The following is a 25,707-nucleotide window of genomic DNA, read 5'->3' as shown; positions in this document are numbered from 1 at the left end:
ATCATCGTATATCATCCTTGTTTTTGTTTGTGGCAGCGGCGGCGGTGATGGTGGTGGTGGCGGTATATTGTTACACATCCCTCGCCTTGGCAACATTCCTGGGTAACCTGTTTCTTGAGAGAGAGAGAGAGAGAGAGAGAGAGAGAGAGAGAGAGAGAGAGAGAGAGAGAGAGAGAGAGAGAAACAGGTGACCAGGCTGGCTCTATAAAACGCTAAACTTCTGACTCGAGGCCTTATTCTCATCATATTTCACGGGAATGTCTCTCTCTCTCTCTCTCTCCGTCAGTGTGGGTGTGTAATGTGCCATCTCGACCACAATACCCGCGGAACACGGCAAGTCCCACCTCCATATAGGGACGGGGAAAAAAACAAACGCTTCACTGCATAACACAACCGGGGATTTAAAACACGCGGGGAATCACAGAGCGAGAGTATCGCATGATGAGAACTTTTGTACGCGAGGGATAAGTTGTCGTACGGAGAGATAGAATAATGTTTTCTTTAACATTTTTTTTGAAGAATATAACGTGAATAATGTTTTCTTTTAATATTTTTTTGAGGAATATAACGTATCTGATAAATTAGAGTATTGTTTAAGAAGGTAAATTATCGTACCTCAGTGAAAAACTACCGTACGTGGAGGTAAAACAATGCAACACCTTTTTAAATAATTATTAGCACCTAGAAATAGAAAAAAAAACCATGAGTATTGGATTAAAAAAAAAAAAAAAAAACTATCAAATGACGAGAAATTATGCCTAAATATCTCTTTTTTGTTACACTTGAAGACTGGACAAAGAAAATAAACTTGTGAAATATTAGACATTAAGCCATAAAAAAAACAATATTTAGCCTCTTCACCCTCACGTTTGACCTATTGGGTAACCGTAACACGAGACACCGATCAAAACCATCGCACGTTAAGAAAAAAAAAAAAAAAAAAAAAAAAAAAAAAAAAAAAAAACATTACGGAAAAGAAAAAAATGCAAAAAAAGTCTTATAGTTGTACTGGAGAGAGAGAGAGAGAGAGAGAGAGAGAGAGAGAGAGAGAGAGAGAGAGAGAGAGAGAGAGAGAGAGAGAGAGGAAGTTCTGGACTAGATTTGCCTGAAGGAAGGTAATCTATACTTAAGGATCACGGAGGAGGAGGAGGAGGAGGAGGAGGAGGAGGAGGAGGAGGAGGACAGTGTTTGATTTCCTCTCTGGTTCTGGTTCCTCTACCTGGCTTTACTTTTTCTTACTTGCTTGCTTACCTGCTTGCCACACACACACACACACACACACACACACACACACACACACACTTCAAGGCCACGGTACCCTGTGCTCTTTACATATTTACTTGAATATTGACAGGTGTATCCACGCTTGTATGCACACACACACACACACACACACACACACACACACACACACACACACACAATGCACACGTATATTATCTTGAGACATTTTCACGCTGGTTCTCTTCATACACACACACACACACACACACACACACACACACACACACACACACACACTAGTAATATACAGAAACAAGCCACAAAATAACTATATGGTAACTAATCGCACAACAACAAACTCAGAAACAAACAGACAAACAAACAAACGAACGTGACGAAGCATTGATTAAAAATAAGCCACATGGAGGACAAAGAAAACTCTCTCTCTCTCTCTCTCTCTCTCTCTCTCTCTCTCTCTCTCTCTCTCAGGTGAATCGAGATGAGAGGAAGATGAGGAAAAATGACATCACCACTAAACACGAAGAGGAGGAGGAGGAGGAGGAGGAGGAGGAGGAGGAGGAGGTTTGTGATACGTACATGGAAATTTAGAGTTGGATGAGAGAGAGAGAGAGAGAGAGAGAGAGAGAGAGAGAGAGAGAGAGAGAGAGAGAGAGAGAGAGAGAGAGAGAGAGAGAGAGAGAAAGCCACAGAAGTGCACTCCCAGGATAGAAAGAGAGAGAGAGAGAGAGAGAGAGAGAGAGAGAGAGAGAGAGAGAGAGAGAGAGAGAGAGAGAGAGAGAGAGAGAAATAAACAAAATAAAATATAGGGAGAGGAAAGAAACAAAATAAAATATAACCCGGAAGAATGACAGGAAATACAGCTTTCTAAAAGAAAAAAAGAAAAAAAAGAAAAAATTAGGAAACAGAAGTGATGAATATATAAACACAAAACAGATAAACAAAGGCACAGGAAGAGGAGGAGGAGGAGGAGGAGGAGGAGGAGGAGGAGGAGGAGGAGGAGGAGGAGGAGGAAGAAGAAGAGAATGAGGAGGAGGAGGAGGAGGACAAAGGAACACGAAGAAAAACAAAGGAATTCAAAGGAAAACGCCAACCAAACCTGATTTAATATTCCTTTAGAAGTTGTTAACATAGACGAAGAGGAGGAGGAAGAGGAGGAGGAGGGGGATGAGGAGGAGGAGGAGAACAAACGTCATGTAATAGTTTCCACGAATCGCTAATATTAAATTCAAACTCAACTTAACTGGAGACTGAAATTTTGAAGCTTTTTAGGTCGTCTGACATTTGTGTGAGGCCGTGAGTCTTACCCTGAACTCTGCAGCTCTCTCTCTCTCTCTCTCTCTCTCTCTCTCTCTCTCTCCATTAATGTCGACACTTAAGTCTGTTTTCAAAAGGCCCAGCGTGTGTGTGTGTGTGTGTGTGTGTGTGTGTGTGTGTGTGTGTGTGTGTGTGTGTGAGGGAGTGAGAGCTAAGCTGGCAATTTGAATCTTTGAAAATTATACTTTACGAGAATTGAAAGGCAGCCATTGTGTGTGTGTGTGTGTGTGTGTGTGTGTGTGTGTGTGTGTGTGTGTGTGTGTGTGTGAAGAATAAACACAAAACCACAAATATTTTTTTCCCAACACAACAACAACAACAATAACAAACCCGCAGATAGCTAATTCAAACCAAAACATAAAAAAAATAGCAAAAAGAAAATAAAAAAGAAAGAAATAAATGAATAAGCTTACCGCGAATGCCATCCCTAAACTCTCCCATTAAAGCTGCAAAAGAAGGAAGCTTGACCCACGATGTTACTCAACCAGCAAGTGAGTGCGTGGGCGAGACTCAGACTTGGGGATCAGGGAAGCGACAGGCAGCTGGGCGGAGGAGCAAGTCGTGAGAGAGAAGGAAGAAAGAGGAGGAAAGAAGGAAGGAGGGAGGAAGGAATCGTTCTTGTTTGGTCATTCATCTTCTCTTCCTTCCAGAATGACTGCCCACCTCAATATATAGCCAGTCTCGGTTGTATAAAAGGATATAAAAGAAGAGGAATCGAGCTCACAACTCCCTGGTTTCAGTGCGGCAAGACGCGGAGCCGATGTAGCCTAGCCAGTGAGTCACAGTTACCAACTCAAGGAGGTGACGCGTGTTAGCCTAGTGGTTTTGTGTCATTATAGCCTGGGAGTTGTAGTTTAAGCCTTTCTCGAGCTTCCTATTTGGTTTCTGGGCCACGGAGAAGATATATGTGGTTGGGAAATGGGAAACTTAATGGCTAGGAAAAGATCAAAACACGATGGTTGATGTTACGTAGAAGAAGACAGTGAAAGATGATTTTCAAGATAAAAAATAAAGAATGATTCAGGATAAGTATTATATTCTCAAAGTCGATATAAGTTTTTTTTTTTTCACTATATTTCAGGCAAGGCTGCCATGTGTGCTAAGTAGTCACGTAATAACACTCACGCTGTGCATATTTACAAGAGCGTACAATAAAGAGAGCAAAGGTTTACACTTCACAAGGAGTTTCGTCTTTGTTTGGGTGTTGATATGATCCCGTTACAAAATTTAGGTTGGGAACACTTAATGGCTGAGAGAGAGAGAGAGAGAGAGAGAGAGAGAGAGAGAGAGAGAGAGAGAGAGAGAGAGAGAGAGAGAGAGAATGCTAACTCAACTAGCACTACATCCTTTTGTTATTCAACTCTATTCCTTGATAAAAAAAAAAAAAAAAACTGACATCACGACCTTGCTATCACCACCAAACACGCAAAATAAAGTGCAACTGCAAAAAAACACAATAAACTTCATGAAAAAAGTAGTGATATGGTGTTTTTGTCTCCCAGCAGTTCGCATTTTGTTTACCGCAGTCTCGCGGAGTCTGGTAAAAGGGAGAGACTCACTCGAGCGTTTTGCAGACTGCTCGAGTTAAGCTGATTGGCTGGAATTTGGTGTCCTTGTTTGTCTTCGTACGGTAGTGGTTGGTCCACGCCTCACGGAGCAACACGTATGCGAACTACATTTTAAAGTGATGTTGAAGAAGGCCGCTGTACTTTATAAGGAACGGGTGTTGTGAGATGCGCCGTCATCCGTGTTGGGAATACCACTTCCTTGTAAGCCAGAACAGAGATACACTGTACTGCAACGCTTCCTATTTTAAGGCAAAGGAAGTATGGGGCGTGCTGAGCCGTCCTTCGTGCTCAGTAACGCTTCCTCGTCTGCCGGAGAGAGGAAGAAGTAAGCTCGCGTCCTCTGAGTAGCGTTTCCTCGTCACAGGCTATCGGTGTCATTTGGGTGCAGTGTGGCCGCGGAGACGGTGGCCACTCAACCAGCCGCGCGCAGTCACTCAACCTTCCTCCCTCCCTCGCAGCTGGTCCGTCAAGGTGACACAGTAATGATGAGCAAGAACTACGAACCAGGTCACTGCAATAAGTTTCTTCCTCCACACAATGATGGCCTGGTTCCTTCAAGTGTGGCGAGGGAGAAGTCTCTGATCCGCGGACAGTAGCCACAGCTGAAAAATCTTGGTGGCAGCAGGAAGGCGAGAGAGCGTTCATGACTGCCTTGATTTTGTTTACATTACTCCGTGATATCGATAAGCCTCACGGCGCTGCTTTAATTCATCCGACTTACTTCCGTCAAGAATGTGAGCGCGGCCTTGCCCAGCGTGACCGAGATGACTGCCTTGGTCACTGCGCCGCACCGACAGGCCCCTATTACTTGTTTGCCTCGTCCATCACCCAGAGCACATCAACACGTCCCTGGGGAAGACGAGACGGCAAATGCTCATCTCCATACAGATCTTGGTAGCATGTTAGCTCTCCACAAGGCTTTCTCTACTTCTTGATGGGAACATTGGTATTTGCTCCTTCCTCTAGCTTGTCCTTCCTTCTCTTACAGTTTTGTATGTTGAAGGTAACGCAGCCAAAGTTCATCTCCATACAGTTCTGGGTACCATATTTGCTCTTCCACAAGGCTTTCTTTCCTTGTTCTTGATGGCAACACTGATATCAAATATTCTACTACCCTGTGCTTCCTTGTCTTTCAGTTTTGTATATGCATTAAGCCACCAGTGTTAACATTATGCATTTCTGAATGTTACTGATGTTACTTCTTCCAATGCACTTATTTCTCTTATTGGCTTGTGCATAAATGACGCTACCACTGCCAAGATCACGCAGTTCTGGGAGGTACTGATATGAGTTCTCCAAGTAACCTCATTTGTTGCACTGTGTCATGCCACCGAGAAGTTTTCTTATTCATAATTTCCTCAGTCCTCTCCACCTCCATCTATTTGCACATATCTGACATCACGCCGTCAGAGATTTCATATGTAGCGGCATGGAACTGGCCACTGGTAATTACAAAGGTCACTAGTGGTCTCATTATCAGGAGTGAGTGCACCTCGGCGGGTAGGAAAGAAAGTCAGGCCTTGATCGCTTATTCTATCTGGCAATGAAGCGTATCGTCCACTCTTGCTGAGGTCACGAGTTGATTTGTGTAGAGTAGTAGGAAGGTTATCTTTGGAGGAGAATAAGGAATGCGCATATTGAGGATGAAAGGAGAAAGGAGGGAAAAAGAAGGAAAGAGAAAGTGTTTTGGACGTGCACGTAATCCATCATTGTAAGAAAAGGGAGGAAAAGAAGTAAATGTGAAGGGAGAGAGAAAGAGAGAGTGCGATGACAGCAGTGATAAAAACTAAGTAATATGACTAAGCAAGAAATTTAACTGCAAGAAAGATTTCGTAAGAGGAATAAACAAACGCAAGCAGAAGTAGTTTAAAGAATTTGTGGAGGAGGAGAAGGATGAAGAGGAGGAGGATTGGGAGGAGGAGGGAGACAAGAGATGAGGTGATGAAGGAGGCAAGAAGGCGAAAGGATCAACATACATACATATATACACACATCCACGAAGAAAAAATGAAGCCCTGTAAGTTACCAAGCGTTCTAAGATTACATCAAGTGGCGACTCCCTCAGGCAGACACTGTAGCCAATACGGGGTGGGGGAGAAGGAAACCCCCGCCCAGCAAACAGTAGGCTACTTGCTTTCTGTTACGTGAAGACTTAGGACTATATTCTGATACATGTCTGCGTCGCACCTTTACTACGTTCAAAAGGATCTAATTGAATTTATACGGGGTGTTTTAATGGTTCTTGAGACATTAAGAATTCTATATTAGCTAGGGAAACACTACTAAGAGCTTGGCTAATCATCTCTATGACCGTGGTAGGGCGGCAAAGTATTCCTGAATACGTTTGCTAGATAAGAACTTCCTAAAACAACCAGCTCAGTTTAAACTTTAAATACGAACCAAATCCCTGTGAAGATGATAGAAACAATAAACTAATTCCCGCTGTACTAATCCAGTTATCAATACTCAGACTTCAACCTCGTAACCCATTTCCTAATACACTAGAAAGCGAGGCTACAATTCAACCTCATCCTTTCATCTCTCGGTATCTGATAACATGCAAGGCGAGCGCTGAGGACTTTTATCCTGACAGTCTTAGATAACATACTCGCTTGGCTGACGAAGGAAAGCCCCAGTAGTTATCACTTGTACGGGTTGTGGAGACGCCAGCTGAAGGAGGGATGAGACGAACACAGAAAAGGAGGGTAGGGAGGTAAAGAAAGGGGGATAGGCTCTGGGAAAATGAAGGAGAGATGCAGAGGGAAACGAGGAAGGAATAGCAAGGAAAGAGAAAGAGGAATGATCAGTAAAAGGAGAAAGGAGCCGAGAAACATGAAGAAGTGAAGGAAGATGAGATGGTGTAAAAGGAGGAGGTGAAGTAATGAGAGGGAAGCTGGGAAAGGCGATGAAAGGAAAGGAGGTGAGGGAAGGAGATGAGGCAAGAAGTCGGGAGGCTTGGGAAAGGAAAAGAGGAACAGGGGTTGAAGATGGATTTCCAAGTCAGAAGAGGTGAAGGATAGACATGAGAGGGTGGAGAGGGATTTACGAGTGGACTTTGAAAGGGTTATATGAGCAGGATTGGAGGGGGATTAAGTGAGGGAGGCGAGGGGTGACGGAGAGGCGGGAGGGAGGAGGGAGCCGAGATTTTCAAAGGTCTAAGAGGGGAAGGGATAAGGGATTATGAAGCGGAGAATCAGGGGACGGGGGCTTTGTGTTGTCTGCTGGAAAAGGAAGGAAAGAGAAGGAGAGAAGAGAGGGAGAAAGAAGAAGATAGCGAGAGAAGTTATGAGCTATAATATTCCTCCTTCCCTTACTACGTTTCCTGCCAGCGCTCCTACCCTACTTTTGGTACTCTGACGGTAAAAGAAAGACGAAGAATAATATTGCATGTTCTTGACGTACTAGCATTACTTTCTCCACTATAACCATTTGCACACGACTAAGTTAAATGGATGTTTCTTACACGCAAACTTTCAATTTTCCAGACCATCACCCTTTCCAACCCAAAACCCTCACGCGCTCCTTGGCTCTCATCCACTTCACGCTACCCTCACTTCGTATCCCACTGCAGTCTATCAACATTCTGGGAGGATTTATACCCGCACATAAAGCAAGAATTCCAGTAATCTCGTACGCGTCCCTGAGCTTCTCTCTCGCTAAATGACTGCTTTCATTCAACACTCCCGTCTGACTTCTTCCGATATTAATACGAGTGCGCCAGGCACCCAGTCAGCCAGCGCCACAAAACACAGCCCCGGAAAAAGTTATCTCCGCTCCCTTCTTTACATAACGGAGGTGCTTTGTCAGTACAGCAGCTGCAGCATATGAATGAAAGACCCAGGCACTGAATACTAATACATCAAGAATATTAATGTCGTAATATACCAGAGGGTAAAAAATATATATATATATATATATATATATATATATATATATATATATATATATATATATATATATATATATATCACCCATTTGTTTGGGTAGCTGAAGAATTCTTATTTTGCACACATTTTTTTTTTTTTTGTATGTGCGAAGGGCACTGACTTAGGACAACACAAAAGGGAAAAAAGGTCCAATGAGATGCCAGTCCCTAAAGAAAAAAAAAAAAAAAAAAAAGGATCATCTATAATTGGAGGATATGTGTCAGAAAGAATTCAGGTCACTGGAAGGGGAAAATACTAAAACACAGAAAATTCAGGGTTTAGAGTTGAAATATGCGTACATAGAACAACAGAGACCATTCCGTATAACAGTTTCAATTTAATCTCTCCATACAGGAATTAGCTAACGTGTTCTCTCTCCCACCATCGCACTATTGCCATGCAGGCAGCGACGCCCCGGGAAAATAATGAGAATTGCTCCATAGCAGCGATACATCTGGGAGATAGAGAAAAAAAATCCTTGCCAGACAAAAGCACCGGTTGTTGTTGTTATAACGGGAAGGGTTGAGGCTTACTACAAAAAAGACTGAGGAACGGGAAAGGAAGTCAAATTTCACGCATTTCACGCGCATAAATTTCATCCGTGTTAGGAGTACGAACATAACTCACGCTACCTGAATGCTGTGATACGTAAGTGCATATGATATGATGACAGTACAAACACAATTAGATTGAAATAAAAAAAAACGACAAAACAACGCCGATTACAATTAAGTATGGGACAAATGAAATAAGGGCACGACAAAAAACAATGTGAAAAGACAAACCATAATCATCACTCAATTCCGCAAAAACGGAACAAGGGAAATAACACAAAGCAGCGCTTGCTAAAGTAACGCATGGACCAAATGAAATGATAACGTGAACAGAGTGAAAAGACAAGCCACAATCCTCACTCAATCCCGCAAAAACAGAGCAGGGGAAGGGCAGTCCCAGCTCATGCAAAAGTGAGCAGGCAGGCAGACTGTCAAGTCCACCTGCTGCTGCCTCGCTAAGAAGTATCGGAGGGTACAACCATTATGAGGTATGCGGAATCAATACAGGGTGTGTGAGGAGCGCCTCCACCCTGGCCCACGACACCCATACCCATGCCTGCCTTGCTTCGCCTCGCATTCCTGACCAAATCTCGTGTGTTGCCATGGTAACAACCCCCGAGGCCCTAAGTTGGTGGCGCCCGCCAAGAGACCATCTGGCAGGGCAGCTACCCGCGCCCTTCCCCCATCGCCCTCGCCCCGCCCCGCCCCGCCCCACCCCCAGCCAAGCTTCAAACTTGGTCCTGGGGTGAGAACAGCACGCGTGGCTTACCTCTTCATAATACCCGGTGGAGATGGTGGTGGTGGCGGTGGCAGCAGCCTGGGCTCCACGCAACGGTGTTCAGTGTTGAGTTCACCCCGAGTTGCCTCCTCTGGGCGGGTCTCACTTCACTCCCTTGCTAGTCACCCACGCCAACACTTCACCCACACTTGGATCACACCAGAAGGCGGCTTATTACCCCCGCGGCGGGGTGCTGTAGGGCAAGGAGCTACGAGTACAGAGGTAGCATTGCCCACAGTAACGCGAAGAGCAACAAAGGGCCTCGCCGTGGTTGCTCCCTGAGCGTCACAGGCGACCCTCCGTATAAATAATGACGACTACCACGAAGGATTTTACGTGCGACAGGATGGTTACTTCCTTTTCTGAGGCTGAAATAACGGAATATCTATTCACATTAACTTGAGAGGAGAGCGGGTGCAGCGCAGCCCTCCCCAAGGCACGCCTCGACCAACACTGGCTGAGCCTGTGTGGTGGCTGGCTAGTGGCTGTCTCTGCCCCTCCTTCCCTCCTCCAGAGAACCTCCCCGCCCTCCTCTCCCAAGCTCCCCAGTCACTGTTACCACATCCAGCCGCCAACCCTCGCACAGCAGCGCGTCGCACCCTTGCCACCACACGCCTCACGCACACCCATCAAGGCTACACGCCACTTGAGCCACTAAATAAGATAGCTGTATGACTCTTCGCCATCAATGGTTACGCAGGAGGCACGCAGGCTTCCGTGAAGTGTGGTATTGATGAGTGGCGGCGTACCCTGCTATATGTCCCCTCCTGGCGAGCGATGAGCTACTGGTGGTGCCTGCCGCGTGCCGCCGCTGCGCTCAGCTGGGGCCACGCCGTGTATATTTAGCACAGTGTCAAGTGGCACACAACACTAAAATCAAGCTTGGTAGGAGGTGGTAGGAAACTAATAACAGAGTTGGACAAAAACATTCATACCTGGAGGTTGAAAAGAAAGCCCTACTTTAAAATCAACTTTATTCAGTACCCATTCTGTAATAATTGCATATAAAAATCTAGGTTTCCTTATACACTGGGCAATATTTTAATGACTCATCTCGGACAAGACGTGTTCCCTGTTTGACTAGTCTTCTTCACGATACAGTACATGTAATACAAAAAGCAAAGTGCATGAAGCTGTCATTTATACTCTCAGATCAACAACACTTTGACAAGATACATAACTACGCATCGCATCACCTTATCAGCCACATAATCTATCGGCGATCATCGTGACGTCCTTGAATCGGCGGACTTCAAACCCCGTGCGCTGGTCAATATTACGTCTACATTTTCAGACTCGCGACGCCGGTTTTGCATCACCTGCTTCCCAGCCCACGTTAGACCACCTGGCAAGCAGCTCTTCGTTGGTCCCGGGAAGAGGAGAGAAGAGAAGAGAAGAGAAGAGAAGAAGAGAGATTAGAGACGAGATTAGAAAGAGAGGAGAGGAAAGAGACGAAGACTTGATTGATTGGTTTTCTGTGCTGAGAGAGAGAGAGAGAGAGAGAGAGAGAGAGAGAGAGAGAGAGAGAGAGAGAGAGAGAGAGAGAGAGATTCTTGCAATTTGGAACACCAATCTACCGTAAACCCATTCAAAGGAGAGAAAAATGTAAGATGCAATATTGTCGCTTCATGCAAAGACGAACAAAGTAGTTTCTTACAATAAAACAATGTATTTATACCATTTTATCTCAAGTCCTTTACAGCTGAACAAGTATGAGGAGAAAAAGTCGCATACGATCATGATAACGAAAAAAAAAAAAAAAAAAAAAAAAATCGTGATAACCTATAAGTTGATGACAAAAACCTTACCGGTAATAATCAATAATTAATTACTGTCAATAAATCTACTGCCCGATGGCTGATAAAAGATTGACAAATCCAAAACTTCAACAGTATCAATAATGATATTGATATTTTAAACAAAACTTTTTGCTAAATCAAATCATTTACTAATATCATCTTTGAAAACTTAGAACATTTTTTAGAAAACTAAAAAAATCAATGCTTATCAATTCACTTCAGTGATGAAAACTACTATTTTGAGTACAAGAACTGTAATTGATTTTGAGTTTTAAACTTCAACATGTTCATGTTTCCCTTAAAAAGTAATTGATAATTTATAGTTTGGAACCAAAAGTATCAGCAATATGAACAAATCCATAACAAAGGACAAGTAATTGTCGGATAACTGATAATCTGATATCATTATCCCAATAAATTATTGCAATAATTTATTGCAACAATGCCCACCTATACATACAATCATATAATACTATCGTCCTTATTCTGAAACACTTCCAGTGCTGCATCCCCCAATAAATTCAAAAGACTTTAGTTAAAACTACACAGATTATTACAGGTATTTTGCACTTAAAATGATAGATTAACAACATTTTTTCATTAGTCACAAGAGAAACACTTTTGAGAACCCAGCACATCATCTCTGTGGTTTTTGGGAATAGTTGGGGTGAGAGAGCGAAGTGTTTGAGAACATGAACCTATGATTCATGACACATATAGAAGGATAGAAAGAAATCAATTACGGAACGCGATTCATGGAAGGTGCTGAGAAAGGGACGGTTTTTAGCAGCAACTGAAATCAATCCTGATACCCCTGGACGAATGCAGTCTCATAACAGGCTAATGTATGCTTAAACTAAGATATGAATAATTTCTTCAGGATCCTGTTTCTTTGGCATTGGTCTTGTGGGATGGCAGCTCATGCCCATATCACACCCAAATCTGCCATACCTCACCTGTCTCCATAACTTGCTGAGAAGGTCTGGCTTTGGTATCACGGCAGAGAAACATTCACAAATATGCAAGATGGTCAAATGCAAACACAGTCACTGCTGCCTGCACGGTGTAACAAACTCAGATGTAAAAAAAATAGGCTATATATATATATATATATATATATATATATATATATATATATATATATATATATATATATATATATATATATATATATATATATATATATATATATATATATATATATTATAAACTACATACAATAATGCACTGTTGTCTGATTATGTACACAATGAAAAATGCACAGCAGTACCTCATTCCTGCTAAATAAACAATGCCGAATAGCATCTGCACATATAGTAACTGAGTAACAAGCACTGCTTGGTAAATACTAAAAACAACTATCACAAGACAAGCTAAATTATCATAGAATAAAATCTGAAAATCAACAATAAACAAGTAATAACCAGTTGGCCAGTGACAAATCAGTGGCTTGACTGATGAAAAAATGCTTGTTTCTCGGAAGACAAAGCAGCGAGACACCATAACACAACAGGATTAATATACAAATGAAATCTGGTGACTCATCAACTGTCAAACTTTGTATTAATTTACCATCTAACACATAACACTTATTGCACTGCATTTGCATGGAATACAATGCATAATAATGTGACCATAGAAAAATAACTATCTTGAAGCCAAATCAAGCCACACACAGTTGTATGCACTGTGGATCAGTAGCTTAATAGAAAGAACAACCCACAGCGTCTTCACTACCTTATTCAGAAGCAGACCAAGACGCTGGTATGGCACAGAGCAAGACGCCAGACCTTCCTGCATCCACACTAGAGAAGGAGTATCAAAGAATATATACAAGAATTTTTTAGACTATTGTTACTTCTTCAGAGGAATGTTATACACACACCTAGTGTCTCTGCAGAGGCTGGGTGGAGTGTGAAGCAAACAGACAGATTCTTTACCCAAATTCAAGGTTACCTTGGAAGCTGAATTGATATAAATTTGTAAACACAAGTGCTTGTTCCAATCCTTTCTTTCCCTAAAAGATTTATGTTCCTTATCACAGCTCTTGACACAACCATATGAAGCTAACTGAACTTGTCTACATGAAGAGCTGTTACTTTACACTTCAAATATAATAATAAATCTCAAGAACAACTTCCTGAGTAAAAAAAACTATTGGATTGCAATGCATGTTTTTCTTCTGCATATCTATCTTCCCTGCACAACAGATTCCCAGTGGTTTTCATTGTCATAACGTGCTCATCTTCATTCCATACCATTCACATGACTGGTTGTAGTGAGTTAGGATATATTTCTACAAGCCCTGATGTAGGATATCTAAGGCTGGTTACATGTATAGATGTCTAAGTTGCAAAGGCAAGTTTCTCAATATGTATGGCTGCCAAATGAAAGTAATTTCAAGAGATAGTGATGCATTAATATTTCCATTAGATTCATGCAGCAAAATCTAATAAAAACCATATCTATTTAGGGAAATTTCACATTGACAGGCTATTATAGAGAAAGCTAAAATATATCATTATCTAGATTATCATTACTAGATTTCATAGCAAAATCTAATGAAACCATGAAAAAAGTGTAAAAAACGCCCTGTAATTTACTAGGATGAAAATTATGCTTATGTATATGACATATGCATTACAATCATGTCAATTTTAACTACCAGATATTAACAATAGCATGCACACGCACGCACGCACGCACACGCACGCACACACACACACACACACACACACACGCACACACACACACACACACACACACACACACACACACACACACACACATTCCACAAGTTTACAAATCAGAAGCTTCACACATTACACACTTGCCTCTCACACACACACATACAAACACACACACCTCACATGGCTGGTTTGCTTCGGTCATTAGTCTCCACATTCTTGAGCAGACCTTTCTTGAATCCTGTGATGGCATTCAATAGTGCTGCTCTCTCCTTCTCATCCACAGCAGGAGCCTCAGTGGATGATGCAGGACCAGTGGATGAGGGAAGAGGAGGAGGAGGAGGAGGAGGAGGAGGTGGAGGTGGGACAGGAGTGAGGGGTGTGGTAGGTGGAGGTGGTGGAGGAGGGAGTGGGGAGTTTGGAGTTGCAGTAGTGGCAGTTTTATTATTAGAGTTTTCTGCATTACCTGCAAGAGAGGAAAGAGATTCTGTGTAATATTCATACACGTTCTCTGTCACTCTTTAGCTGAGCATCAAAGCTTTAGGTATCTTATATTATTTTACTCTTTCTCTGACACTACATATAGAAACCAACACAAACCATTATTCACACACCTCCCAATAAGCTTAATAAAACCATCAAGCAAAACCTGAAACCAAAATAAAGACAAGAATGGATAAAAAGCCAAACAGCTGAAGCCTTCCTGTATATGAAAGCAATTTGTACAGAAAGCAAGCACGAGCCAGCTGTCACCTTATACTCTACAGTCAGTCAGCAACAGCAGCCAGCCAATCCCAGAAGCTTTTGATAGCTACATTATATAAAAGTTGTCTATGTAATATGGAATTTTTTCAGATAGGGCCACATTTCAATGCCAACTCATGCTTGGAATACTTCAAATTAATTTATAGAACAGTCAGTCATTCCTATGCTGGAAGTGAAGCAATATAAACAATTTTAAGGGACTTTATGCATACACTACACTACTATCTCCAAACAATGTTGCTGAAAAAAAGCACCACACACTCATAAACACAAAATTCACACTCTTAATCTTATCATGCCTTCAGTGTAAAGGAACAGTCTTGTGGCCAACCATACTACACCCCATGACTCAATAAAACTGGACAATCTTCCTTCCTTCAAACCCTACTCTGGAAATTGAACTTTAAATTATGTTTTCCTGGATATGCGAGTCCAACACCTTTACTGATCACACAAAGATGAGAACCTTGACTGAAATGAATTTCAGTTGGCCTTCTGTTGCCCTTGTATGACACATGTTATTGTTCTCTTTTCCCTTCAGTGCAAAATTGATGGTTTGTATGAATTTCTCCTAAACATTCCTGTCCTTTGTATATGTTTTTTTCAATGTAAAAGAGCAACAAAACTAAGATATAAAAAAAAAAAGGTTGCCAGTTCTCAAAGGGAGTAAAAAAGCAGTCATCAAAATTCAAAGGACTGTCTTCCTCTGCCTCTCATCCTTAGTAGTTCAAAATTTAAAGGACAAGTGTTTTCCTGTGTGAGTTCCATCTTAGCAGTTCCATCACCATTTCATCCCTTCATCCCACTGTTTTCTTTTGTACATTATTATTCAGATGTGATGATTGTAGTGCATTTGTCAAGTCTCATATAAACAGGAGTAGATGACTAAATTACATCTCTAGTCACGCATCAACTTAACAACACCAGCAAGCATAATAAGCGCAATAAACACAGTACAGTACACAGCAGAGGTTAGTGGCAAGCTTGGTTAGTATTGAAGTCATGCACTAATACTCTGTTACTGACCGTTTACACCTCGCCTCCTGCTGGTCGGCTGAGAGGGAGACAAAACCAGATATTAATTCAAGAGCCAAACATCTTAGTTTGTGGTGGCAGTCATTACTCTCAACTCTTGTTTTTTGATAATAACTTAAAGATAATAAGGAATTTATTTTGTGTTAATGCTGATTATCACCTGTGAGAAATGAAAAGCAATGATAAATCTGAACTGGCACAATATCAAATGCAAAACTTATTAATGATAGTCATGCAACTTTAAGCTCTATGTAAACACCTTGAGAGATAAAAAAAAATAGAAAGATAGTTAAGTGAACTGTAATAATATAAAATTTTTCTTTATGATTTTACTTTTCACTTCTTCTGACCTGAAATAAATAAATCATAACCAAATATGCATCCAATAACAACAATTCAAATCCACCTCTTCAACACACTCCTTAAACATTACACATTCAGTAGAGAAATCAAAGGACAAAGAGCCTGGTTTTACTAAAGACATCACTAAAATATTACTTAAGAGAAGAACAACAAGCATACAGTCAATCAGTTTCCAATAAATAAATTTAAAAAATACCCAAATTCACACTTAGAAAACAGAAAATGCCAGTAAAAGTTAAGTGATTGGAAAAAAGAGGAGGATTCATAGACATAAATAAAAGCACTCCTATAACATTAAGAAACTTAAGTTAACGAGGCAGGAAATTAAATGAAGAAGATAAACAATAACCTTTCATTAGGTAAGAAAAATGGCTGGAGATAAAGTAATGAATTCTTGAATGATAGAGAGAGAAATTGAGGAATCAGAAATAATAAAAAAAAAAAAGAATATTAAGACAAATTAAAAGAACTCAAACTAAATGAAAAAGTTGATAAGGCAAGAGAGAAACAAGACCTCTTACAATAATTCATTCCTTAACAAGAACAACAAAATAAGGAGTGTGAGGTATCAGGAAAGAAAGAAAAAAATAAACCAAGTAAATTATTAAAAAAGACACAAGAAACTACACTCGACCCTCGAAACAACGGATCTCCCATCAATGGATTTCGGAAACTACGGACAAATTCTGGAGTCCGGTTTAATCTACAGACGAATATTAAAATGCACGCAATTGCCCGTTCCCAGCAAATTATTGTCCGGTAGGTGGCGGGTCAGTCGCGTCATCAGCTGTTGGCCGCCATGTTTAATCTTCAGTCCGTGCGTTTTCAACCAACAGCAAACATTGTCCAGTGCTTACCACGGCTTTTTTATGCATTTGTACCCTTCCCACAAGTGCTTAACCTATCCAAAATGCCTCCTAAACCTAGTAAACAAGTGAAGCATAATCGAAAGGCTCTTCCAGTAAGCTTGAACTAATACGAAAATTTGAAAATTTTACGTATTTTACGTACATTTTATAGTTTTTTACGTACTTTTGCAAAGAACGGACTTTTGCAATCTACAGATAGGGTCGTGCACGCATTTGTCCGTTGTTTCGAGGGTGGAGTGTATACTCAATTCCTTGCAGGATATTTCTTTACTACAAACAAACAAAAAGTGCGAGAGAGAGAGCATCCATTTTGTGCTGAAATACCCAGACACATTCACTGACCCTCATCACACAATAAAATTAAGCTATTGCCTATTCCTTAGAACATTTCCTTATTACTTACAAACAATGAGAGGTGCAAAAGAGAAAGAATCCATCCCCGTGTGCTAAAAAATCTAGACACATTCACTGATCGTCATCACACAATAAACTTAACCTATTACCTATTCCTTAGAACATTTTCCTTACTACTTACAAACAACGAGAGGTGCAAGAGAGAGTCCATCCCTTGTGTGCTCAAATAGAGGCATTCACTGATCATCCTCGTCACACACAAAAACCGGCATTCCCGTTCTGCAAATGCAATAAGAGGGAACAAGACAAGTGGGAGCACCAAGCCTTCACTTACCTGAGTTTGTGAGGGAGTCGCCCCCTGATGCCAAGCCATTTGTCTCCAGGTGCAAGTGCTGGCAGGCAGAACAGAGCAAAGCATTAAACACATGGTGACACAGGACAGTACAAAGGAAGGAGGAAGTATTAGTATTAGCAACAGTAGCAGCAGTATTAGAAGCAGTTGTAGTGGTGGTGTATGAGACTCTAGGCACTCACAAGGGGAGGAATAAAACACCAAAGGAAACCAAGATCTGTGCATCTGACTCAGCAAGTAATGGGTGTACATTGAGATCAGTGAATGTAGGGAAGGGAACATTCCTGGGTGGATGTGGTTCTGTGCATTTCCAGTATTAGAAGACATGAAGCCAGTGTTGTCAGATGGTAAAATGTGGCAGTAGACAGAGAAAAAGGCTCATGAAGTGTAAAGAAAGAGGCACAAGGATCTGTAGGGGAAAGTCGTGATGGATAAATTCATGAAACGTGACTATAGAAAGACACAAGTGGAAATATGTCGGGTACTAAATGCAAGAAGTGTTAGGAATGTAGACAGACAGTACCTAAGGCTCTACTGCCAAGATATTAAACAAACATAGCTCATTGAGCATGCTACTGTTAGAAATGTTGACTTGAGTATCAACATGCAGACTCCAAGCACGCACTCACTATCTGGAAATCAAGTGCTACATAGTAAACTAAATGTAAACTGAATCACGACAAAAATAACAGTCTCTACTTCAACAGGGAAAGCACAGATGCCTCACTACCTTCTTGGGACGCGCTTTGATGGAACGCTGCTGCACAAACGCCTCTGCCTTGGACATCTTCCTCTGCTGCCGAACCTGCAAAGAAGACATGACTAAGACTTCTGCAGGTACACTAAAGCTTCCTGGAGGCACACTTTGGCTATTTTTCTTTAATGGGATACAATTTTGGAGTTTGGGTGAAAAGGTTTGACATTTTCCAAACTTTGCCCAAAAATTTTATGCCTTAAGAAGAAAAAGTATGACCAGAGTTATCTAATATATAGAGAATCAAATGTTAAAAGGAAAATTTGTGATGAAAACATGAAAAATCTAGTTCCAGTCTTTATCTTAAAATTATAACATTTTCCAAAAGCTTCCTGCAGGCACTCATCCAATCAAGTATAAACCCCTTCAGTATCATGACGTGTTTCCATATTCAGTCTGGTTAATATTTAGTGATTTTGTATAGCTTCAGAAACTTATGTGGGTAATTAGAATAATGAAGACTCTGGCCATTAATCTTCTGACATCCATAGGCACTTCCTAATGCAAATAAAGTCGTCTAATCACATCCAAACATCATGGTATAAATGTGTCTCAGTACTAAAGGGGTTAAGCTCCTACCAACAATGAAATATGTCTGTTCATGTATGTAAGTACCAATCAAGTGAGAAAATGTATTGTTTATCCCTTCTCTTTCATGACAAACTGTAACACTTGAAGCAACTGCCTAGTCACCTTCTTCTGGTCAGCAGCAAGCCTTGTCAGAAGGCTCTGGTGGGAGACTGCTATGGCTTGCTTCACTGAGGATGGGAGCTTCAAAGTTGGCTTCTCATAGCTATGTAGGGGAACCTGCAACAATCCAATGGAGACAGAGTTTAAGAAAAAAAAGGACAAAGTTTTGTGATCTCTTCAATATTGTACCTTGTGATATACCAAATAAGTATGAGGATTAGGTAAGGTGGAGAAATTTCATTGTTCTCTTTCAATAGTTTAACCTGTCACAAGCACACAAAACACACGAATTAAGAGACGGAAACCATACAACATCTTTCTCGATGCTCTACCTTACAACACACCAGTGAGCAAAAGTTAGGTAAGACATGAAACAGTTCTTAATCTTACCCACTGGCAACAAATAGAGAAACCCAAGGCAATACATCAACAAAGCACAAGGATTAGGTAAGACACAAAAAGTTCTCCACATTACTCTGGCTCAGAGGAACACAAGAAATACAAGGCACACTGCTCACCTCATTGAAGAACGGGTGAGTGAGCAGCCCGGCCACTGAGGGGAGGCCATTCTTGCATGCCTCAGCACTCAGGATACTCTCCAATACAGACCCTGAAGAGGACATCAGGATATTTCATGTTCATGAGAAAATCAGGGCCAAAGCCTCATGTATTTACAATGTCATGTTCAACCTGTAAAATGTGGAGATAATGGGATATTTGGCCATTTCTATTTGTAATGTGATGTATTTCTGTCTATTTCAATGGTTCTAGCACAGTAATTTATAGGCAGGAAAGGTGTGATGTTTTTTGTCATCCAGTATGACATGACTTTGTAATTTCTGCTTATAACTCAGAATCTCTTTATCTCTCACTCTCATGTTGGAATGGAGTTTGGCTTCAGCATTATCATCTTCTTTTCTATGTATGTACTTTAAGAAGCTAATATCTGTATCAGGCATATCTATCGGTATCTCAACATTAATTACGTAACTCTTTCTCTCTGTTAAAGGATATTTCTTAGCACCTCACCAATAACTAGGCCTCTCTCTGTCTCTCTCTGCTACCACTAACCATGGAGGAGCACTCTGGCAGAAACCCCTCACAAGTATCGACTATTTCTTTCAGTATCTCATACTAACCACATCCTCTGTCTCTGTTACTCACTAGCCATGGGTGAGCACTCAGGTGGGAAGTCCTCACAGGTGTCTGCCTCCAGGCGTCGCTGGAAGAGCATCTCATACATGGCATGGCCAAAGCCATACACATCCAGTGCCTCAATGGAGTTGATGCGCCGGTGCTGCACCACCCGCGCCCGCAGCTGGTTTGGCATACCCACCACCTGGTTCTCCAAGTCCAGCAGTTGACACACATTGTTCTCCACCACCATGTTCCCTGTGTGGACATGCCCTGTGGAGGTGAAGGGTGAGGTATGGATGAGAGTGCATGTTGATATCCTACTTTCCTCCTTGTTCTCACCACTCACCATGCACATGTCTTGCCTTACCCTTTTAAAAGAAGAGGTTATCTAAATATATAGACAGGCACAAAGTTAACTTTAGCCTTGTTTTGTCCTTTTACTGAATACTAATTACAGAGGAAAGGTGAAGGTACCAAACCACTTGTCGTTTATTACAATGTACAGGATATATAGTGGCAGGATTCTTACTGTCCTGATTTAGCTACCTGATTTTTAGGCAGATACATCCTTGGTATATGTATGCATGTTTTACCAAGTTAGCCATCATAAAATAACTCTCTGATTCCAACACTCTACATAACTAAAGATGCAACAATTCACTACACTAAAAGTAGTCTTAAGAATGTTTGAGCATCAACAAGAAAGAAAGGGGTAAAATAAAAATAAATTTTGCAATATCCAGGCAGTAAAATGTCTGTAGATGGCTAAAAACAAAAGAGATCCTAGAATGATTGGTAATTAAAGAAAAATGTGAGCAAACATTGGGTGACACTGAAAAGAAAGAGAAAGGTAATATCAAAATACATCTCACTGTTTGAGTATCCCAGCACTCACCATGCCCCAAGCCCTTCTCATGCAGGAAAAGTAGTGCCTCCAAGATCTGTCTGCCAAACACTGCACACTTCTTCTCAGCCACAGCAATCTTCTTGTCCCCAGAGTACTTGACGAGAGCACTGCCCTTTGGCCGCGCCTGGTTGATCATGTCTCTCAAGCTTCCCTGCAGAGAAATTATGTTTTGGTAACGACAAGATAAAATGCATGTTTAGAGCAAGGGAGGTCTCAAAATACTACTTCATCAATTTTGGATAATACTTTGGTCCCTTTTTCTTTCAGGATTAGTAAGTCCTTTTTAAATATATTTTTGTTGCCTTTGGTCAGTAACACTCTTACATTAAAAAAAAAAAAAAAACATTGAAAATTCTGCTTAGACTAACAGATTAATCATTTAAAACCTCCTTGACGACAATCAGATTTGAATAATTTTACGGGATAACTCTTCAGAAAAAAAGATACATATTTGAAGTAAGAAGAGTTAAAACCTGCACTTGGACTAAAAGATAAATAATTTAAAACTTCTTCTATGGTAACTAAGCTTTTCTAATCACAAAGATAATTAAAATAAACACAACATACAACATTCAACATCAATCACATTTCCAATACAATAACTCTTCAACTTGCACACCCATGGCCAGGGACCTATGGCCAGGGACAAACATCACTAACAAACATGCTTTACCACACATTAAAAAACTTCCTCTCTGCTAATAACACTAATAAATAAATACAAGGTAACCATTCAGCATAGACACTAATGACCAAGATCATCACACACACACACACACACTGCTTGGTAGCTTTGAGGGGCCTCACCAGGGGGAACCATGGCCGCACCACACACACGCCTGCCTCGGTGGCCACGCTGCTCACTGATGGCACAATGTAGGGGTGCTGAGGAGGTAGACAATGATTATCCAGTATTCATTAGGGAAGACTCTACAGCAGGCAATAAGGATTACTCAGCACTCATGCAATAACACATAAATCAAAGTCTAAAATTATTAATGTTCTAATAAAAAAATAAACATCTGAAACTCTCTATCTACACTTAAGAGAGCTATCTAAGACACCATAGCATAAAGACTTTGGAAAAGAGAATGTAATTATGACAAAAAAGTATAAGTATGATAATATGTAGAATTTTTTTTCTGACTCTGTAACCTGCCATTCCAAATAAACCAAAATACTATCATTATCATCATTAAAATCACATAGAACACCACCAACTACCTTACCTGGCACTGGACGAGGGCTGTGAGGGTGGCATGAGTGTCCCGCAGGTTCATGGCTTTGTCTGGACCAAAGGGCGCCCACCACAGGATATGTTGGGTCTTGGGGTCAGCCAGGGGATGTGCCAGGAAGTACGCCTTAGTGACTCGCGTACCACAGTTGGGAAGCGCTTCTGTCACCTCGTGGCTTCCTCCAGCACGCAGTACAATGTGGACATTTTGGCGGCCCTCCTCTGTCAGGGTGGGAGTGGTGGTTTGAACTGCACATTTTGACAAGATGAGATGCATGTTTGAAGCAAGGGAGGTCTCAAAATAATACTTCATCAATTTGAATATTCTTGTCCCTTCTTGAAAAGGAGAAAATACAATGAACAAATAATAACATAAACCATTAATTACCTTGGAAATTTCTAGAGTAATTTTTTGGATCCAGAAACTGCCTGACTGGTAGAGACGCGGTGAGGAGAGGGTTTGCCAGTATGCCATCGATGTATTTCTGGAACAAAATAAAACAAATAAATTAAATGAAACAAGTGTTAAAAAAAAGCAAGAATTTCTTCACCTTTTATTCTCACCACACACACTACACTACAGTAAGTCACCAAATTAATACCCACAAAGTTACTCTTCTCTCACTCAAGCTAACTAAACCTAACCTAACCTTAACTAACACATGGAGATTTCAAGACACAATGATTTCAATTCTGAACAATCATTTTGGCTTTCCTTTTGGGTATCAGCACCATTGGCTGGCTTTTTTCTCTTTATGTTTCCTTAACCAAGTGTCCCTCTTATATAGAAAGGAAAAGAAAACACTTACCCTAAATTTCACTATGATACAGTAAACATTAAGTGCTTATTAATAGTCTTGGTCAGCATTTCTAAACACTATGCTAACTAAGTCTAACCAAGTCACATCTTACCTAATCTTCACTAAAGCAAGGTAAATATCATCACCCACTTGTCACTCACCTGCAGCGCTACCCTCCTCTCATTGATGAAGTCTCGGTCGGTATTCCCAAACACTTTCTTCGGTGGGAGTGCTGGCAGTGCCACCGCGCCCACCCTGAGCGTGGCGTGCAGCTGGGCAAAGTCTGAATACCGGTGGCTGACATTCCACTTCGTCTCCACGTCCGGGACTCGCCAAACCTCCAACATGTACTCCTAAGAAGGGAGGAAGTGGTCAGGAAAAATATTGAATGAAGAGGAGGAAGGGACATGACGTAGGGCAGTGTAATAGTTCCTCTGTCTACTTCTGGTCTCTGCTTGCATCCGGGACAGGCCTCCCCATCCCTCCCTGCTGTGCTGACCCCCTAGACTGACCCAGCTGCCAGCCCTTCAGCAGGCATGGGACATCTAGTGGCACTGACAGTAGCTAAGAAGTGGCAATTTTCTGTATCTATATAACTTTTAAAATGTAAAAAGAAATAGGAAAAAAGTTTGCACAAATACAAAATATGAACAAGGTTTCTATGGCATTTCTTTCAAAGTAATTAAATAAAGTCAGTTAAAAAAAAGCTTTCTTTGCCTTCTCCATACATTCACCCAAAACCCATGAAATCCGTAGAATATCACACCTTTACACCATCAAAAAACTTAGCAAGAGTTCAGTGTTCCTTAGTATGCAATGGGAAAAGGCGGCACCATACAGAAATAACCTAACATGGTTGAATTATAGGTGAATGAAAGACCAGTCTCCTATTATCAACTTGTCTTACGTCTTCAAAATTAAAAAGGAAGAAAGCATTTTGAGAATATCACCATGACCTTTCCAAACAAGTAATCACACATTAATTTAAAGAGAAAACAACCTCGTAATAAGACCAGATTACGAGTATATGGCAAACCAGGGTCCTTTCATCAGTCTTATTTCCTGTATTAAAAAATGGGAAGGTTTTCGAGAGCACGGCAGCATCACCACCACGAAAAGGGGGCGGAACACCACACATTTTCACCATTATCTCCCCACCACTTCACTATTACGCCTTGTTACACTCACCACATGTCCATCAGTGTTGCGTGTGTCTGTGATGAAGGCGACGAGGGGCTTGGTGTCATCTGTGGCTATCCTGTCCTCCTTTTTCCTTTCAAACACAGCCATCCTACGCAACCATCCCGACCATCAGCTGACTGAATGATGGAGATGAAGATCGAACACCTCGCCTTTGCTACGGTACTATTCTTCTTCTTCTTTTCTGTCTCTCTCTTGTTCTAAATATTTGATATAAGAGGTGTCCATAGGTATTCCAAGTTAGGTCAGGTCAAGTCAGGTCATATAAAAGTATGGAAGCTTCTTCTTTGTGACATCACTTCCCTAGTGTTGCTTCTCGCTTTCCATTACCAGGAATGCAAATATTATGCCTATTTAGAACGAAAATAAATAAGTTGAAAAGCATAATTCATCATTCTAGTTCTTAGCTATTGAAAATAAGATTGAATGAATAGCCAAATAAGTAAAGATCTGCCTTATCCTACTTGACGGTAAAGGTGACGTCCGTGTGCTCTGTAGTGCCCCGTAAGCGGCGGCTAAAAAATCACTCAGTTTGCCCTAAAAATGATCAATTTCTTTTACTGCTATTTCAAGTGTAACTATTATATATCTAATTTTCTCATACCAAAACACACACACACACACACACGCCCGGTAGCTCAGTGGTTAGAGCGCTGGCTTCACAAGCCAGAGGACCGGGGTTCGATTCCCTGGCCGGGTGGAGATATTTGGGTGTGTCTCCTTTCACGTGTAGCCCCTGTTCACTTAGCAGTGAGTAGGTACGGGATGTAAATCGAGGAATTGTGACTTTGTTGTCCCGGTGTGTGGTGTGTGCCTGGTCTCAGGCCTATCCGAAGATCGGAAATAATGAGCTCTGAGCTCGTTCCGTAGGGTAACGTCTAGCTGTCTCGTCAGAGATTGCAGCAGATCAAACAGTGAAACACACACACACACACACACACACACACACAAACAAACACTGGGAGGAGGAAGGACCGATTCTGTGTTTGGGTCCGATGAAGCCATGGTGGGACGTACCTCTTATCGGTCACATAACTATCGCCTTATTTAACTCATTTTCGAAGGTTACTTATCTATTTGTGAGGTTAATTTTGGCTTTCTTTCACTCTCTGAGTCTGGAATCACAAGCGAGTTTAGCTAAATACCCATTTGCAGAGCGTGAGAGAAGTTAGGAGAGTGTTCGTCTGAGATCGAATATTTACGATATTTACGTAACGCCAATCATTTTGAAAATCGCGAGAAGAAAGGAGCAGCCCAGACTGATATGTACTACATTTTCTGATAAGGCAAAAAAATTAATTAAGACACAAAATATAATAACTCTATCGGGTCCAAGAATAACAGCGTAGCATTCACTTAAGTGACCGTAATACTGA

At 41.2% G+C, this 25,707-nt stretch overlaps 2 protein-coding genes across 4 annotated transcripts in view; both read right to left on the bottom strand.

Moving 5' to 3' along the window:
- The window catches only part of LOC123510768, a 64,861-nt gene extending 54,699 nt beyond the window's left edge, over positions 1-10,162 (bottom strand). Inside the window, 1 exon segment of the mRNA XM_045266129.1 lies at positions 9,377-10,162. The gene's annotated coding sequence lies outside the window, so the exon portion shown is untranslated.
- A 183-nt stretch (positions 10,163-10,345) lies between these two features.
- Positions 10,346-24,504, bottom strand: LOC123510769 (PX domain-containing protein kinase-like protein). 3 transcript variants are annotated; one of them, XM_045266133.1, is made up of 13 exons: positions 24,320-24,474; positions 23,293-23,484; positions 22,720-22,816; positions 22,327-22,553; positions 21,905-21,982; positions 21,086-21,248; positions 20,218-20,460; positions 19,572-19,663; positions 19,057-19,170; positions 18,340-18,414; positions 17,592-17,649; positions 15,663-15,690; positions 10,346-14,337 (listed from the first exon to the last, which is right to left on the bottom strand). In XM_045266133.1, the coding sequence occupies exons 1-13, from the start codon at positions 24,419-24,421 to the stop codon at positions 14,334-14,336; spliced, it is 1,473 nt and encodes a 490-aa protein (XP_045122068.1). In that variant the 5' UTR covers positions 24,422-24,474; the 3' UTR covers positions 10,346-14,333. The 3 variants fall into 3 exon arrangements, with proteins under 3 accessions (XP_045122068.1, XP_045122065.1, XP_045122066.1); XM_045266130.1 differs by lacking the exon at positions 15,663-15,690 and having other exon boundaries at positions 24,320-24,504; XM_045266131.1 differs by lacking the exon at positions 17,592-17,649 and having other exon boundaries at positions 24,320-24,504.
- Positions 24,505-25,707: the final 1,203 nt, after the last annotated feature.

The sequence above is a fragment of the Portunus trituberculatus genome, chromosome 30, assembly GCF_017591435.1.
Source record: "Portunus trituberculatus isolate SZX2019 chromosome 30, ASM1759143v1, whole genome shotgun sequence".
Classification (NCBI taxonomy): domain Eukaryota; kingdom Metazoa; phylum Arthropoda; class Malacostraca; order Decapoda; family Portunidae; genus Portunus; species Portunus trituberculatus.
Note: the sequence above shows the minus strand (reverse complement) of the source record. Positions and strands in the feature narration are given on the sequence as shown.

What these genes read in the sequence shown, in the direction of transcription:
- LOC123510769 (XM_045266130.1), bottom strand. Translation starts at nt 24,421, where the DNA reads ATGGCTGTGTTTGAAAGGAAAAAGGAGGACAGGATAGCCACAGATGAC. An exon ending in TGCGGCCATGGTTCCCCCTG is followed by an intron (nt 21,249 to 21,904) that starts GTGAGGCCCCTC and finishes ATTTCTCTGCAG; the next exon opens with GGAAGCTTGAGAGACATGAT. An exon ending in TTGCTGCTGACCAGAAGAAG is followed by an intron (nt 18,415 to 19,056) that starts GTGACTAGGCAG and finishes TCTTCTTTGCAG; the next exon opens with GTTCGGCAGCAGAGGAAGAT.